Source organism: Antrostomus carolinensis, unplaced genomic scaffold (assembly GCF_000700745.2).
Source record: "Antrostomus carolinensis isolate BGI_N321 unplaced genomic scaffold, ASM70074v2 scaffold731, whole genome shotgun sequence".
Classification (NCBI taxonomy): Eukaryota; Metazoa; Chordata; class Aves; order Caprimulgiformes; family Caprimulgidae; genus Antrostomus; species Antrostomus carolinensis.
Genome location: NW_010294556.1, coordinates 15,350 through 34,234, shown reverse-complemented (window position 1 = coordinate 34,234; position 18,885 = coordinate 15,350). Strand labels below are relative to the sequence as shown.

Genomic DNA, 18,885 nt, shown 5'->3' with positions numbered 1-18,885 from the left:
ACATGGTATTAATCTCAAAAAAATAGTAATTTGGTCCTCAAAGAGCTTTTTAATGGCATAAAGTAAAACACAGTGTGAGGGCTACACTGAAGAAAAAGAAACAAAATGAGAATAGCATTTTGTATAACTGAGTGAAAGTTGTCTAATTTTTAAAAGTGCGTTACCTTGTACAAACAACCTGGCATAGTTTATCCACAAAATCTCTACAGTGCATTTTCTTTAACCAAAACTTGTAGCAAGACTCAAGTGGAACACTGGAGCTGAGGCAATCCCAAGGTGTTCACAAATTCAAAGCAAAGCTATTTGGTGCTCAGCACTGGAGACAAGCACCAGATGTTCCCAGTCAGCTCTAATTCTGGCTTTGCCAGACACAAGCAACATTACTTAATCCCTTGCTCTTGGGTGTCACTGTCCCCATCTGTAATGATAACAAAATATTATGAAGACTGACTCAGCCATGGTCCAAAGGCAGCCTTCACATGGCAGCAAAGATGGATGCTTCCCATAGTAGTGTGAAGGACAAGGTTTATCAAGTGTTATGGAAGAGTTATGTGACATTCAACTATATGCATCTGTCCAAAGACTTTTTTTTCCAAACATGTTCTGACTTCTTAGAACAATGCAGTCTGAACACTAAATAGATCTATAAAATTTACAGGGTTGTTGTCCAGAACCAGAACTTCATTGCCACTGTGACCTTCTTGGATGTTTTATTTAAGCCTTCTAAAATTCATTCTCAGTAGCAGTTTAGATGTTAAGAAAAGAAGCCAGAAAGCTACAAACATTCTGCTTTCTCTTTTGCTCAGGGGCCATCCTGCTCAGTCTAAACCTATCCCCAGCTGCAGCCATTTAGCCTGTTATCTTGATGGCAGGTGGATAACCTTAGTGTCATTCTGGTGACCACACAAAGTTTATTTAGATAAACTCAGAGTTTATTTGCAGTATAAACAGGGTATGATGAGAACTAACCAACCCCAGCTACCCACTCATTCTGTTTACTTAGCTATTGCTCCTGAAAAACAGCAGAGGTGACTAAAACCCTGTCAGGCATTCCTTTTCCATTTGGTTTTTAAAGAGCCTTCTAATTCAAGGGGCCTTTTTGTCCAATTATGAAACCTTTCATTGTACTAGTACTCTGCTGTAGCTTTTTCACTAGCAGAGCCACCCCTCTTCCATTTGAGTTTTTGGACTGTGATGACCCTGATGTCTTTAAAGCTGTCGACACAGCACTGAAGAAATACAATGGAGACAAAGCAACTGGTAATCAATTTGCTCTATACATGGTGATGGAAGCCAAGAGAACTGTAAGTAGACTTTGCAAAAAATAAAAAAAATTGGAATTGTTTATGCACTCTGAGTCAGATTATCTCCATCTCGTTCATAAGAGAGCAAGCACGACAGCAAAGTGTCTTCCAAAAACGTTTTAAAAAATCAAAGGAATGACTTGCACAGTAAGATACTCGTTACCATGACAAGCAGGGATGTATATTATGTTATTATCAACGGAACTATGTGTGCTGATGAATTGCTTATTAATGCAAGGACTAAAGAATAGAAAATTTCTATCACTAATACAATTTGTCTTAGTAATCCACCCTGTTTTCTCCTTTATCTGTTGGGAATTTTAGCTCTTTCCATCATCAGTAAGGTTTTCAGATCAATGGCAAAAACATACTAAAAAACCTGAATATTATCTTGACTTGGGAAGAGCTGGTATCACACATAAAAAAGAATGAACTGATAACATTTGACAATACTCTGAAAAAACTGTTTGTGAATATTATTTGATTGACACTAGTCCTGAGTCACAGATCTATCTAAAAGCACTAGGAGGTATTTTAGTCAAATAGGGCGACAGCTAAAATTACAGAAGAAAAAAAGAATGAAACATGATCCTTTGCCTGGAGTCCTGCTGTATAGTGTTAATCTAACAAAAGAGTATTTACCTCTGAGAGGCGTACAAAGATGATATTACCATAATAATGACAAGCATTACTTTACTTGAAAACAGCATTAGCATTTTTTTCTGGTGGATTGGATTTTCAGATGTAAAACACAAGAAACCCAATGTCAGAAAGAATATTTTGCACTCCAAAATCACAAGACACTTTTACCCAGATAGAAATTGGCATCAGAAAAGGGATGTGAATTGCTAAATGCCTTACGGTAAACTATCCACATCTCCTGGCACCCATCCTCTGGTTTTCCTGTTTTCAAACTGGGGAGATATTAGCATGTAGTGACAAAGACTAAAATCTTGCAAACCCTTTATACAATTAATACTAAACAAATTAATAATCCTGCTATCTCCACTGAACCGCATACAACCTTAACAACAGCCAAATGCAAACTTCTTTATATCACAGCTGTAACACCACCCTGCTTTTGCTGATGTTCCCAAAGGACCGATATTAGTTTCAGTATTTTCTCTTAAACAATGTTCAATTTTTAAGAATACATATTTATTGCATATATTATTCATCTTTCCTTCTCTAGATATCCATCTTTCCTTTTCTTAGAAAATCTGAGGTGGAAATCAATTATTACTTTGAATCATTGATCTGACTATGATGTTGAGTAAAAAACAGAGAAAAGGAATCTGCAAGAGATTTCCTCATATTCGATATTCTTTTTCTAAAAGGAGTATAGATTTTACTTATCACTAGTCTCACAATGTTGAATGCATTAATTAAATAGCTAGTTATTACATATTCATGTACATTCATTATTGATAAGGTAATAAAACATAAACCTTGACTGGTGAAAGACTGAACCTTCCCCAGTTAAAGGCATAGCTGTTCATAATATTAATAAAATAAACCAACAACAAATAACATACAGAAACAATGGGTTTTTTTCTCAGGTATTTCATTTACTCACTAAGCTGATTTATTGCAGATTTAGAATAGTGTAACAGAGAAAAGAATTTGTCTCTTTTTAAGTCCACATCCCAGATAGTATAATCTGATGCAGCTCCATAAATGTCACTTTATACCTGCTGAGGATTAAACCATTATATTTCAGAGACCCTTTTACCCTCTTTTACAACCTGCAACCGTTATATCAGGTACCTCTACAGCTCTTCGTAGCTGTAGCAATACACAACAGGAATTGAGAGAACACAGAACGTAATTCTGTACCTACACCAGCGTAAATCCAGTATATTTCACCCATGCCAGATCAGTTTCGTTTTCTTGATACCACTAAGACAAGAATTATCATTTAATTCTCCCAGCAGTATCATTCCAGTGTTAACCAGCGTTAAAGTACAGCAATTGCCTGGGTTTGTATTTGAAACGGCACAATGGCAAAGCATTTTTAGTGGCTGTAAAGATTAGTAACTTCTGGCTTTATAGCTCTTCTAAAGGATGAACCACAAACCTTGCAATGTGTTAATGTTGCCTGTAGGCACAGGCTCACTACTCAGTTTATGGCAAGGAGAAAATGCCCCCTACTGATTTACCAACATCAGAAACACTTCCACTGGCCAGGCCAAACTTTGCTTAAGATTTTGTCTGTATCTCATCTTATGGGAACCCTTGTGAGCAGCTCAGCCTTTAATGCCTATAGGAAAACTACAGGCAGTGCCAGAGGCTGTCTCTGGGGCGTATGCCCTCCTCACTGCTTTCCCCAGATTAGGCAGGGCAGCTTAAATACCCTGTTACCACAGAGTGAAGGCAGTTTGGGCTCTGCCAGGCTGCCTGAGGGTTGCTGGCTGCTGTTCCTGGGCTGCCTGTAGAGCTGTACAGAGGGAAAGTAGACAGATCTGGGAGGAGGCCAAGAGTGAGAGTGAGGGAGTCAGACAGGAGCATGGTCCAAGCTAGTAATTATGCTAACTACCCAAGCAGCAACCCAAATTTGTTTATTTGGAGTATGTTTGAATACGAGTATAAAACCTAACTGCTTCTTTCTGGTTTTGAAACACTTGGTACTACAAGTTAAAATGAAGGTAGATGAGCATACTGTAACTATTATATCTACATGTTGTAATTGTAGGTAAGGGCTTAGGAATATAATATAGATAAGTTAATTACTGAACTACCAAGATCTGGGAGACCTTGCATGGAGACCAGTAGCTAATTTGAAACTATACTATAAAACAGAAAGATAACCAATGGAGGGTATTTACCTTTTGAAGCTCTTATCTTTTCACTTGATTTATCACTATGTGAATTACGACATGCAATATGTTTTTAACCAGGCAGGTCCTGACACACCATTCTATGTGAAATATCGAATACATGAAACCATTTGTGCCACTGAGGAGGAAAAATTCTGGCAAGACTGTGATTACAAAGTACCTGCAGAGGCTGTAAGTATCTGTCCTCTTTAAAAGTTCTCCGTACAGAAACATCAGCATAATGACCAGGACTGCAGTTGCCTGGGGAAAAATACAATATAGTATTTAACTTTTTTAGCTATGTTGCTTTTGAGAGTTTATAGGACTAAAGTACAGAAATGTTTATAACTCTAAAGTTAATCATTATAATTATGTGTTTACCATTATAATCCTGAATATGTGCAGAAGGGAATATTTCAGTGTTTTAATATGAAGGTTCACAATAAATTAAAACTAAGATACATGCATTGAGAGAGTGTGAGAGCTGTAAAACTTTTTATTAATTATGTATAATAGAAACTTGCACAACCAAATTGACTTCAGATCTGTACCAACAAAAATACTGACATGGAAGCCACTATGGTAGAAAATTTACCAGAAGGCTTAGAAGTGCAAAGCATGTCTGGCTCATGCTCTTAAGCTCACCTAGAGGAGGTACAATCGGGGCACACATAGTGTGCAGGATCACTGCACCTTTCCAGATTTCCAGGGGAAGTCAGTGTTATTTTAGAGTACCCAATGCAAAGAAAGGGATGATGGTGATAATATAATTTGAATCAATGTGAAATGCCATGGTTATTGCTGCGTATCTTGTACTAGCAGAGATGAAATTAGGTAAATACACAATATGTACAGACTTTATTTATGAGGATGAGTTCATATCCATTACTCTGACTGTAAATTCTTTAGTTAATTAATACGCATCCATCATGATACAAAGCAATCATTCAAATTATCTGCTCATTTCATCCCCTACTCTCCTCACAATCAGCAAAACCATGCCTTTTCCAGTAACAAAACAGCAAATTAGACATTACTACAATGTACAAATGAACTTGTTCCCCAAACTCGATTTGCAACTGTCAGCTTTGTTCAATAACTAGAGGAATATACAGCACCGTATTTTCCTTGAGCAAGTTTAAGACAAATGTTGTGATATGTTTTTGCAGAAAACAGGAGAATGCACAGCTCGAGTTCACATGAATAACGATGAACAAACAAGTAATGTTACCCAAGATTGCAAAATTTTTCCAGGTATGTAACTGTTTGGGGCAGCCTTCAACAAATATGTTGACAAATAAGTATGGGAAAAATATAATACTGAGACTTTCAGGTAATTTTAAAGGTAGGGGCTCCTTATCATTCTACTCAGACATTTATAAATAATCTTCCATATGCAACTACCTGTTAAAGATAAAATTTCACTTCACTGTTATACACATATAGGCTAAGTCAGTGAAGCACTGGCAGTTTCTCTCTAGGGTAATGAAAACCAGCACGTGTGTGTATAGTAAGTTTCTTCAAACACTGGAATTATACCAAGGTAAAATGAATTTGCTTGAGACCAAAAGCATATCAGTAACTTAGACATGAGATAAAACTTGTCACTTTAATTTTCTATCCTTACTTATTCAAGTATAAAATTGTGCAAGAAATTATTAGAAAAAAATCTTTGAATGACAAAATTGAACATTAATTTTCTCCAAATTAAAAAATGACTAAATGATTTCTGTTAAAATTTACCAAAACAAGTATTTACCCTCAACTGAAAAGAGAATTAAAAAAAAGTTCATTTACAAAATGAAAATATAGCAGTTATGTAATCATCTAAGAGAGAGTCTGATATCTTTTAGACCTTAATAATAAGCAATACTATATTTCTTGCCTATAAGGCACTCATATACGACTCTTATGTTCACATAGTAATTTCCTTTAGTAGAAAAAGATCACATTGGTTTAAAGCTTTGCAGCTGAGATCTCCATGTGCCTGTGCCTGTTCATGTAAGACATATTCAAGCTAGTTTTAAAATATCCATCTAACTGGTAGCAGAGAGCTAAGTGCATATTAACTACAAACATTTACCATGATTTCCGAGATGTTTGTCAGCTTATCTTTGTTTTTTCATTCCTAGTTATCTCGCTTAAAGCTTAAACGGCTGTATCTACAGCCAGTGTCCTTCTAGGAACCGCAGTACACACAAACTCCATGTTCTGCTACTGAATAAACGCTGCTTGGTTTAGATGCATTTGTAGGGCAATGGTGACACCTAGTTGCCAGTAAAAGGTAAATGAATCCCAGAGAGAATGCACGCGAAATTTGCATTTGAATCTTTGCTTAGAAAGCTAAAAAAATTTTCATAAATTAAATGAATCATGTATTCAGTCCAAGAAGTTAATCTCTTCTTACCAAGTTATAGTAACTCTGAAAAAAAGAATACACATTTGTTCAGCACTTATGAAAATGCTGAGACCACAGTCAGTTCAGAACAGGGTGCACTGCTGTTTTATTATCTCCTTTGTGATTACTCCCTGAAAACATAGTCACGTTTTTTCTGTAACGTGTATATATTTGTCATTACTGAGTCAAAATAAGTGACGCTAGAAATACAAAGGGCCAGACTTTGTTCAAGCACCCCCGGAGGGCTAAGACTAAATAATATTTCTTACACCGAGATACTCCCAATGTACAGAGGAGCCAAATCAAATCCAAAGGATTCAAACAGAAAGAGTGAAACGATAGACTCTAACTGGTGAGGGATTTCCCCACCATGTTGGGTACCATACTGTTGGTGGAACAGTTTGATCATACTGACCCTGGACTGGTTTCCCAACTGGTGCAAGCTGGCATAACTCCATTAAAGCCAGTTTATGCCAGCTGAGGATCAGGCACACAAATTTTACTTTAATTCCACGGAGACCACATAGTGTCCTACTTTCATTCTCAGGCTCACTGAATCATGAAATTAATTTATGTACTGAACTATAAAATTAATTTATGAAAATCCAATCCATGATTACTAGAAAGGAAAGAGAGTTAATAGGATTAGTAGTAGGAAACAGAAGTTTGAGCATTCCCGTCAAGCTTGTCTATCCACAGCCAATCCAGTTGGTAAAGCCGGAAGGTAACACCAAGTGGTAACTGGCAGCCACAGTGACTAGCAGGGGGAGTCCAAAGAACACAGCAGTAGAACAGTTCAACTACAGTCCCTAAGGAGCTCAGAGTCAGAGCAGTTCACATGGGTGAGCCAAAACACTCCTGCCAAAGTCCCCATCCTGAAACATGGTGAGGACAGCAAGCAGCTGCGCACAGTGGGTGAGCTTTGAGAATCTGAAGAACATCAGAACTACAATGGAGTTGTCACCTCCATTGGCTCTTCCCTGACTGAATGAGGGATGACCCTTCCTTGGTGGTATCAAAACTACATGCGAAGTTTTTCAGAAATTTAATGACTCCTGAACTCACTAATTTCTCTGAATGAAACTGCTGAAACCATGCCTAGATTCTAACATCATGGATGGCCCCTACCACCACAAACCAAAGCATGTTTCTAAATACAATTAATGTCTTTGCAGGCCCTGAAACAGAAACGTAGGGTTTGCTGATCACTTCAGTTAAAATCAGGAAAGGTTCTTGCTCATTGAACCTTTTCTCTTGTTCCCAGATAGGGCTTCATGTAGAACAGCCTCAGGTTTTAATTTTTCCTATGTTTTTTGGTTTGTTTCTTTTCCAGCTACACCAAAGATAACACTTACTGAGGCTCCGTGTCTTGGATGTTTTCATCACATATCAAGTGACAGTTCAAAAGTGACTGAAATTCTGAAACAAGCCATTCACAAGTTTAACAGGCACAGCGCTGAACCTGCCCTTTATAAGCTTGTGGAAATAAAAGAAGCTAAGAGACAGGTTTGTGTATGATTTTTCTCTGAATTTTACAAAAAACAACCCCCAAACTATGTACCTTGGTTGTTTTGTGTACACGTTTCTGATTATAAGGTGGCTTATATTTAATAATAAAAACATATGAAACGTATATAGAGTGTAGACCCTGTAAATAATTCTCTTCATTTATAAGGAATCACAAACAGTTACCTACTGGATTTTCAGGGCTGTTAATTTTACAAACTGATAGTAAATATTTTTTTTCTTTATCTGAAGTTGCATCTAACCAGTGTTTAGCACCAGTTTATTTGCGCTCAGTGCTGACACAGGCATCTTGTATTGTCTCAGATGCTCTCAAGTATTCCAGTTGGCCTCTCCCTGAAGCTCCAGAAGGAGCAGATCTCTCCTAGGTTCTGTGCCAATCCAGCCAGCCTGCACAGATGTCTCATATATTCTACAGCCTCTGAAACAGCAGCAGGCATCTATGTTTTTGCAATGCAATAGGGCCCATATGTCAGCAGCTGCTATATGTTATAGGAAGGGTAAACTACATATAGGCAAAATGGGTAAGAAAAACAAAAAGCCAGTATGCCGCTTGCTAAAAGATTTCTGCACACAGGAATATCTGCTTTGAAAGAAATGATGTGGTCACAGAAATTCTGTGTCATCTGGTATTCCACACACAGTGTATTCCACACACAGTGTATTCCACACTAGTATGATGTTGCTAAAAAGTAGTTTCTTATTTGTTTTTTAACTAGTATATAACCTGACACCAAATACAGACTTTTTTCTTTGAATGTGTATGCATTTACTTAGCCAAAAAACATCTTCTGGTCTCATGTCAGTTTGACCCATGATTTAATTCAGACTGTCCTCTTTCTATTTACTAAGAGGATGGCAACGATCCTCTTAGCTAAAAGACAAGCTTGCACAGCATTTAAGCCAGATGACAAATACCACAAACAGACTGCAATCCAGCAGCCAGAAAGAGAGCCAGCATGTAAATTCCGGCCAACAGAGCCTAGTCAGAGCCTTCCACTTTGATCTGGGATGGAAAGATCTTATATTTGATTCTTATTTCCCCTTTTTAATCCAATGCTACCTGACCCAACACTGTGAAACAGGGAGATTTCATGAGTCAGAAGCAGTAGCCACAGTAAGGAAAACTGAACTGCTTCCTGGAGAAAAATGAAAAAAAAGGGTCACAAATCTGGACAAAACAGTGGGTGGAGGAAGGTAAAGACCAAGGCAGACACAGTTGTAGGTAGATGATAAATGCAGGACACTCAATAATAAACGATGCCAGCAGTATAAAGTTACATTAGTCAGATACTGTTTTACTATGTCCCATTCTCAGGAACATAGGACTTGCCAAGCTGTATTAGTGTAGTCATCTATCTAGACCAGCATCCTGTCACTGGGAGTAATAAGTAACAGATACTTTGGAGGAAAGTGCAAGAAACCAAGTGTTATGAGTCTGCAGGCTTGCCAGGAGAAGTGGAATTCAAATACAAAGTGCACTTCTAATAAATGCATGACTTAGTTTACTTTTTGTATCACCAGGACAAGATTTTTTTCACAGTCCAGGAATACCCTAGGTTCAATGACTGCAAAGTGATTTGATGGTTGGAAAGCACTAGAAGATTAGTTTTGCTTTCTCTGCTAATCACATTTAACAGTTTAACTTCCAAGTTTGTATTGTTTTACATGATGTGTCACCTAAATATCTGTTCCAGGTGGTAGCTGGATGGAATTATGCAATTAAATATGATATTGAGGAGACTAATTGCTCCAAAGACCAATTTCAAGATTTAACTCGAGAGTGCAAAATCACTTCTAGAGGTGTAAGTAATCTTCAAAATCTGTTTATCAAGAAAATACCATATTAACAAATAATCACTGAGATCTGACTCAAGAAAATATTTATAGTCTTGCTTCACTTTGTGAACGAAGTTTAAATCCGGGCTTACAGATAACTGTTTATTTGTGCAATTAGAACACTCATGTCTTCTCCTGAATCAGTGACTAGGATGACCACTGAAATGTTTACAGGTAACTCTATGGATTCTAAACAGTTTCACCCAAATAATAACTTCTCCCTTGAGAAGCTCCTATCCAGATATTCAAGGAGTTACTCAGGTACCACGCAAAAAGCAATAATTAAAATTAGCACCATTTTTTCAGCTTAAAACATATTTTATAAGTAAGTAGCCAGATTATTACTTAACCTCTACCACAGTCCAAATAAGAGAGCTTCAAAATAAATTTACCAATAAACATACATACTCTAGATACTCTAGCTAAACACTGCTGCAAAACCAGGTACTACCTTGGCTTCTCTGACCTGGAAGAGAATTAACTGTAGCAAAAATAAGAGGGTTGCTCCCTCAACCAGCCTCCCTGAACCAGCTCACCAGGGAGTGAAGCAAATGCTTCTGCAAATACCAGGTAGAGGGCAGGTACATAGAGTCATAACAAACAGTGGTGGCAAATGGGAAGGGAGGAACCACAAAGTCCTGACTTGCATCTGCTTCAGCTGTTGTGGAAGTGCACTGTTGAGTGTGACATTGAAGAGCCTCTCCTGTTCAAAAATTACTCATTGGATGTCTCAAGAATGTTTCAGAATATTTCAGAAGCATTGATCAAAAAAGGAAAGAATGAGAACACAGTAGTAAACAGTAGGAGGGTGAGAATCAAACCAGCTGAAGTAAATCTCTCCATTATCCCTACCCACCCGTAAACCTTCAGCTCATTCACATACTGCTTTGATCAAGCAGGGTTTGTGGGATTGGATCTTTATCACTTATCCCCTGAACTGTTAAGCAGCCTTGCTAATGTCAACATATATTATTAGAATATGATATTCCACGAATATTCCATACCTTGGAATGACCAAATTCCACAGAAGTTGTTTCATACCTTTATTCAGCTCTTTACTATTAATTTTGAAATGGAAGATGAGAATTACACCCTGTATTTGACACGCATGTGAACCACAGAGCTATAGTGGGGCACAACGTCATTCTTTCTAACCCCGATAATAAGTCTTGACTTTTTTTTTTTTTTTACTTTTTCTAAACCACTACTAAGCAGATTTTTTATGGATGACATTTTCATGTATCTGTCATAGCTGTAAGATCTTGATCTTTAATTCTAACAGTGTTTCTTATTCTACAGTTGATTGTTTCCTTTAGAGTCCTTCATAAGGGCCTTCACCAAAACCTTTCCGAAAATCTGACCTTATCAACAGGTCTCTTTACCCACTTTTGTTGATGCTTTTGAAGGAGTCTGACAAATCTGCAAAACAAGACTTCTGCTTACAACAAAAAACACGGTCTCTCCTTGATGTATTCACGTGCCCCAGTTCTTTCCTTATTACCATTTCTAATCACTTGAATGGTATAGACATCAGTTTTATAGGTCTATAACCTTTTTAAATCAGAACAGGATCAACACCTGCTTTCTTCCAGCCCTGAGATATCAAGGCAATTCTAAGCAAGTCATCTACCACAGTTCCTTTGGAACACCTGAGTAAACACAAGAAACTCAATAATGTTTGATTTGTTAATTGCGTAATCTTCTTTTTGGTCTTTAGAGTTTGAGACAGAAATTTCAGTGAGTTCTCCATAAAAGAGGATTCTGGCTTGTAAACCTCACCATTTCCTGCTGTAGTGAACACATACAAATAGTTCATTTAGCTTCTCTTTTATGGTTTTATTTTCTCCGAGTGGTCCTTTTGAACTCTGATCATTTATTGGCTCTGCAGACTATCTGTCAGGCTTCTTGCTCACAGTATATTGAAGGAAGGAATTATTAGTAGTATGCTTGACTTATTCTGTTAGCAGAAAGGTATTAGGATGTGAGCCTGTTCGTTATTTACAACTAATAAGGAGTTGTTTTGGGTTTTTTACTCCAGCGTGTAGGTGAATGTGAAGCCAAAGCATATGAAAACCTTCAAGCACAGATCATAGATATTGCAAGCCAATGCAAGCTTCCAGGTATGTCACAGGCACCACCAGTTTTAAAAGTTCTGCAATTTTCAATGCTTTTTTATACAATTGTAAAAAAAGACAAAATAAAAATGTAAAAGATGAAAAGAGATAATAACAAGAGAAAGTCATTATTCTGGGACCAAAAAAGCACTGCTTCTTAATGAAATATTACCATAGATTTTTTTTCACTTCTTGCAAGTATTTCATATGCAGCTGAAAGTCACGTTTTAGCCTTTTATGCTGCCCTATTTGTATGACATGGAGCTGGTTCCTGGCTCATTTGGAGATTAACAGATACAAACTCAAAGAGTATAACTGTCCTACAAAAATTGATGCCTTTTCCGCCACAATGACAAGTAAGTTAATATCCTATTGTTTAAATAAGTAACTTCTAACTTTCTGAAGAGCTCCAATGTATTATTTAAATGGCAAAGGAGCTGAAGACTTTAAGATTTTGCCCAAAATTTTTAATTCACCTATTAATACTATCATTGTCGTGGCTATACTTACATTTGATATGCTAGAAGCTTGTTTTTTCCCTAGCAAATAAATTACTTAGAATTTATAAGTTCATTACACTCAAAATTCCCAAATAGTTTTCTTATCATTACTTTTTCTTCCAGCCATCTACTTTCTACTTGGACATAGATTACCTCAGCTCCTGAGCTTTAGAACAGGGAGTACAGTACTACTCCATGTAGTAAGTGCTGCATTCTCACCCATTTGGACTTGATTTTCTTCAAGAAATGATAATTATATTCTTCAACACACTCATTCATTGCCAATAACATGCACCTCTTGTTTCACCTGACTCAGATCCTCCCACAGGTGTTCCTTCTCTTTATCTGCTAGCTCCTCACAACTGGTACACACAGTTCTTGTTTCTATAAGAAAACTGTTAAGTGTTCAATGTGACACTAGGTGCTGATGCAGTGCTCCTTTAGATAACCAAGATATGATAACGCTGATCATGTAAAACTCAAATATTTTGGTTTTATTTGATAGACCCAAATACAAAGCATTCCAGAAAGTAGAGGTTTAGAACTAACTGCTTTTCGCAGCCTTTATCTACATTGAATCTTTTGTTCCTTAGATCTGAAATCTGTTGGTTTCTTTCAGTTGCAGACACGGTAATTCCTGCCACTCGCACTGGTTGTCGAAAGACTATCCCAAAAGACAGCCCAGAATTGAAGGAACTACTGAAGGTTTCTATGGAGAAGTATAATTCAGAGAGCAATGATGATTTCTACTACAAAAGTGGAGAAATAAAAGCAGCGACAGTTCAGGTTGGGATATACCACAGAGATGAGGCACAGGCAGTGCAGTGTTATTGATCTGAGGGGAATGTTAGCTAAACTTTGTATTTAGATTGGAAATAATGTTTCTGAAATGTAACTGAAATATCCACACAATTTCTCTTGCAAAATTTTACTCATCTTGGCTTGTATTCGGAAGTTATTTTAAAATCTCATATCTCTCCATTTTTTTTTTTTTTAATTTTTCTTAAACCAACATTATTTTAAATGCATGGGGAAAAGGTTGAATTATGGTATCTGATTTCTGTATATCCACCCCACTTTTTACAAGCCTTTGTAACATACCTTAGACTTTCAAAGTAGAAAAGTAGAAACTGCCCACTTGATCCACCACACCAACACTCTGTATATTATTTTACTGTCCACCCTACAGTAGTTATAAGCTCCAAGAAATGGAGCTTAATTGGCTTCCCAATTTCTCTTAGAAATCTGTTAATTTATATACTGAGACTGCTGCTAATAATACTGCAGCTACACTCACAAGAGAGTATCTGTGCATAACTTAAGAGGTACAGACAAATACAACTGAATAAAGAACAAAGAATCAAGAGGATAATACTGGTCAGCATTTGCATTTTCCTTGTTTACTGTCCCAACATATCAAAACAGAGGTTTAGGACAGAATTTAAAATAAGACAGTGGAGTCGTTCAGAAACTACTTTGTCAACAATTTTTCCTGAGCATGAGGGGTGCCACTGGAGCAGACACTAAAAGCACACTAGAGTTTTTCTGAATAGCTCATGTTACCTTACTGATAATATCTGTGCTTTTCCTTCTTTTAAACCTTTTTTCTTCTTTCAAACTTTCTTCTTCTTTCTCATTTTTCATATCATTATTTATATTAGCATGCATACATTTTAAAAACAGACTTAAAAGAGACAGAATTTAATGTCTTGCATCTTGGTGTCTGTAAAAAACAGTAAGAGAACTCATACCAGGCACATTCTTGAACCCATACAGTTTCTCTCCTTAATGCATTTAGCAAATATGTTCATTCTCAACTGAGCCTGCTCATCACACACTTCATTTTACTCACATTCCACTTTTCTTACATCATATTTGGCTCTCTCCAGTGGTGTCTCTAATGATTTCATTTGTTATTAATGAAATTACTGCAGGCATCCAATAAAACAAAGCCAAAACTGTGGGCCTGGTATTATTCTGACCTTTCTGTTTCCTTCAGTTTCAATGCTGGAATTTTTGGGAATGGGAACTGGAGTAAATAGGTAAGTTGATTAGAAGCAGATAGGTTTGCTGCCAAATATTTTAATATTTTTCTTAATATATGTTGTCCCAGTGGTCAGGACTTGTAGACTGTAAGTAATATCAGCTTGTAGAAAAACATCTTTCCTGTGAACCCATTTCAGTAAAATGCCTTTACCACAGAAAACCTTCTTGTTCATTTTTCAGGTGGTTGCAGGACAAAACTACCATCTAACATTTGCAGTCCGAAGGACAAATTGCTCAAAAAAAGAGTTTGAAAAATTTAATGAAGACTGTGAAGCCATATTAGACAGTGTAAGTAGGGACGATGTTGCCAACTGTAACATTCCTAATGGATAAATTCATTTACACCAGAAATTGTAAACACTTAAGTAAAATCACGTCCTGAGTTCTGTTACCTCTTTCAGCAAACTTATGTTTCAACAAGGACACAGTGACAACAGCAGTAAAACATGAAGCTTAACCTGAGTCACTCCAACTGCAGAATCAGTGCTCACTGCAAAGTGAAAGAAACTTCATTCTGATAATAATGAATCAAGAAAGGAGGGGAGGAGGCTGCTGCAAAATCAAGTAGCTGCGATACTCCTGACTCCGCAGACTTGCAGCTAAGGAAAACATGAGATTGGAGTGTTACTGGTGTGCAAAGGAATGATGTTTCTGGAGTGCCTGCTGCTGATACTGGGCAAATGTGTTCCAGACACTGGAAAGTCATGCTGATAAGGCCAGAAACCATTGGCAAGGAAGTTTGTTGGGAAAGAGAGGCTTTATTTCCCCTCTCTTTTCCTACCATATCAACAGTGCTTACCTGTGAGATTTTAGAATTTGTTAGTGCAGCAGGCACTGAAGAGAAAAAAAGATGCCCTTCTCTCTATCTCAGTTTCCCAATTTTTAGTAGGAGAAATACCAACAATAAACAATATTTGTTAGGAATATCATGAAGATTAAATAGTTAGTGCTCCAAAAGGGCTGGAGATGAAAAATCCAAATTTTCAAGATCAAATCTTCACTCCAAAGTTGAATTAAAGTGTTCACATAGGCATACTAGAACCTCAAAAAACTAAGCAGTGATGTGTCCCAATATAGAAGTCTCCATCACTAAGCTGGATTTCATATTGGGTATTTGGGTAAAGTTCCAAGTATATTTGTATTTAAAAGTATTATTAAAAAAAATCGTAATTTGTTGCATGCACAACTCTCTTCCTTTGTGTCTAATGTTTTGTTGATTTTTGTTTTGTCAACAGGCACCATTGCCATGTGAAGCACAAATTCACGTGATCCCATGGGAGAATAAAATCTTTCCCCAGGTTAACTGCTCTAAAGAACGGTCAATGGTATGACTCCTCTTTGTTACCCACTATCACAAGTAGAGCACAGAACAAAGGCAGTCATTAAATTCTTTATCCATTCCAAATTATCCCATATTTTGAACCAAAAATAAAGGTTGTTCTTTTAACAACCTCAATAATGCCACACTCCTCCCTCTCACCCTCTGCCCTCAGCAACTTGCTACATCAAAGTTTCACCACAAGGTTGAGACAGTGAGCAACACAGTGGTTACAGAAATACAAAGGCAAGAGGACAGAGAGAACATTCTGCCTGTTGACTACTCCTCTGTATTGTTAGTTAAGCTCTGAAGTACCAAGCCACATTAGCTCAGTTGAATTACTATTCATACTAGGTTTAAAAAATGAGACAAAAATGTATTTGGCAAAACAATAATTATACCCCACAGATTTCAAAAGCATCTGCAAATCTTTTCGTATTTAGTAGAGTAGCAGATCTCCTGCCATGAGGTGTCAGTCTCTGCAGAAAGACCTTTCAGTTTCCTTCCTGCCCAGCTTCACTATTAACTAGCCTTGAACATGGGTCAATTTGAAAACTTCAGAATGAAATATAAATCTTTTTTATTATGAGAATATATTTTAGTTCTGATGATTGCAGGTTTTTAAACGAATGCAGGGACTCCCATGCTCCTCAATGGAGAAGAGAAGATACACTAAATAAAGTGACATTGATTAACCTGCATTCATAATCAATAACTTCACTGTGCTCAGCATCTTCATAACTACCTATTCATTAATTATGTATCAACTAGTAAATGTCTCTCCTCTTTGCTGCAATACTGTATTTACATCAACTTTTAAATTTAGCTCCATCCCAAACAACTCTGATTTGCAGCCAGGTACTGATCAGACACTTTGGTGGACATAAATGAAACCCATGTTGGATAGTGACTGTACCCCATGAAGTCAGTCCTTGTCTTCCAGTTGAAGAGTGTTGGGGAAACAGAGATTACTCAATAACAGCTGAATGTTTCATATTATCAGCTTTAGCCTATATGTGTTATTTATAAGCAGTCTTATGAAATGCATATGTCAAATCTAGAAACAAAAAATTGAATAGTTACATTTCATTAAAAAAACCCAACCCAGATCTTTTGTATATTCTGGTATTGAGAGATGTGCTAGCTTTTAGCATAAATTGGTTTTATACAGTGGAATGTCATACTCTAATGAAGTGCAGGGACATTTAGTCCTAGAAATCAACTGTACTGTTCATAAATTAAAACCAGTACACGTTTTCCCCTCTATAGTATCATTCCCATGTTAGACGGGCAGAATATCAGTGATATATAAATTGTTCTTTTAATATATAACTGCTAAAATACTCTGGAGTTATTTGAGAGGATGTTTACATTTCCATGTTTATCACTGATATAAAAGATAATTATTTATTTTACTTTAAAAACTTGATACCATATTTTTGCTAAATGACTCATGTACTGCAATGAGTCAGCTTCTGAATTTCCCAAATCTGAAGCTATTTTTCTTGTTCATTTAACAACTGTGGCAATTATTGCAATGTTTTTTAGGAAGTACTTCTGAGAAGGCCTCCTGGATTCACACCTTTCCGAAGCTTTGCTGCCCTAGACCAGCCAGACGAAATTTCATGCTCTGATACAAATGAAGAAGAAAGGCAAATAGTTGTCAAAGAAATGAGAGAAAACGGTGGACAGGAACCAAAAGATGAAGGTGAACCTAAGCACAAACACAGGCATAAACATGGGCATAAACACAGGCATAAACATGGGCATAAACACAGGCACGGATATGAAAAGGATCATGAGTCTGACAAAAGGCATAGGCATGAAACTGGTTGTAGGCACAGAACTGGCCATGGGTGTGGGCATAAAAAACATAATAAAAATGGTAAACATAAGCATCCAAACCCCAAATCTTCTGAGAAGTCCAATGAAAAGGTTTTTAATCAAAACGAAACCCTTCCATCATCAAGTGCTGAAATAGCATCAGAGCTAGTTAAGCCAGGGGTTGCAAGAAAGGAAAGCAGTACACTTGCAGAACCACTAATTCTTCCTGATGCTTCTTTATTTAATGGGTTGCCAGATCGCCCAGAGTCTCCTCTCCCCAGATGTCCTGGAAAACCATGGAAACAAATTATGGACCTTCCAGCTCCTTCTAGCTTTCCCAGGGAATTCACAAATGAGGATCTCTTGCCTTCCGCAGTAGAAAACATCGATCCAGCAACAGAAAACTCAACACCTCCCCAAAACGAAGAGAAAGAGCTTGATCTCTCAGATGCTTTACTATAATTAAAACATCATTTGGATCTTTTTCAGAAGTTATATATAGAAAAATGAGAAAAATACTGCCTTTTGAAATGTATTAAGTGCAAAGAGGCAAAAGCCCCTATTCTGTTAGCTAAGATACTCAAGTAGGTCACCAGCACTTCTGGGGACCTAACACCATATGGCAATAGTCTGTATTTGCATATATTGGCAAAGATGTAAATCAGGCAACAGCACCAGTGATTCAGAACCAATCCAGTACAGGGACCAGGCAAGTCAATACCCTTCTGCTGCAGAAGTTAAAATTGTACCTCATTTGCCTCAAGTTGCTATAAGCACAAAGTGAATCACTGCATCAAATCTCACTGTATTATGTTTAAAACAATAGCACAAAGAATTTCGCAGGTTATGTAAAGAATGTCAACCAAATATAGGTAAGATAAAAGCAAGCCAGTATAGAGCAAGGATGCTTTTCTTAGATACCTGAAATAATATTTCTCTAGTTTACTGGAGCTGATCTTTTAAAGAACAAAATAAAATAAAGGAACCTGTTTTACCTGACAATTTCTTTAAGCAAATTAATATTACCACCAGTCTGTCACTAGCAGGCTGTTCTGTTGAATGAGATAACATGGATAGCTGAGAGAATCCTAAATAAAGCAGCTTTATTATTGCCTATATGGATTATGTTAACTACACAGTAAAGGCACTATGACAGATTTTCATGTGGCAGAAGTGCACACATGAAATTACAGATTAGATTA

The 18,885-nt window shown here is 37.0% G+C and overlaps 1 protein-coding gene across 1 annotated transcript; it reads left to right on the top strand.

Moving 5' to 3' along the window:
* Nucleotides 1-1,061: 1,061 nt before the first annotated feature.
* Nucleotides 1,062-18,145, top strand: KNG1 (kininogen 1). The gene is made up of 11 exons (XM_029087384.1): nucleotides 1,062-1,304; nucleotides 4,202-4,312; nucleotides 5,290-5,374; nucleotides 7,852-8,024; nucleotides 9,740-9,847; nucleotides 11,920-12,001; nucleotides 13,115-13,281; nucleotides 14,722-14,829; nucleotides 15,777-15,866; nucleotides 17,408-17,567; nucleotides 17,940-18,145. Exons 1-11 carry the CDS (start codon nucleotides 1,110-1,112, stop codon nucleotides 18,143-18,145), a joined length of 1,485 nt encoding a protein of 494 aa, XP_028943217.1. The 5' UTR covers nucleotides 1,062-1,109.
* The last annotated feature ends 740 nt before the right edge of the window (nucleotides 18,146-18,885 follow it).

Excerpts from the sequence above, each read along its gene's own strand:
- KNG1 (XM_029087384.1), top strand. The coding sequence starts at position 1,110 with ATGAAACCTTTCATTGTACTAGTACTCTGCTGTAGCTTTTTCACTAGC. Across the intron at positions 1,305-4,201 it reads TGATGGAAGCCAAGAGAACT|GCAGGTCCTGACACACCATT; the intron begins GTAAGTAGACTT and ends GTTTTTAACCAG. Across the intron at positions 8,025-9,739 it reads TAAAAGAAGCTAAGAGACAG|GTGGTAGCTGGATGGAATTA; the intron begins GTTTGTGTATGA and ends TATCTGTTCCAG.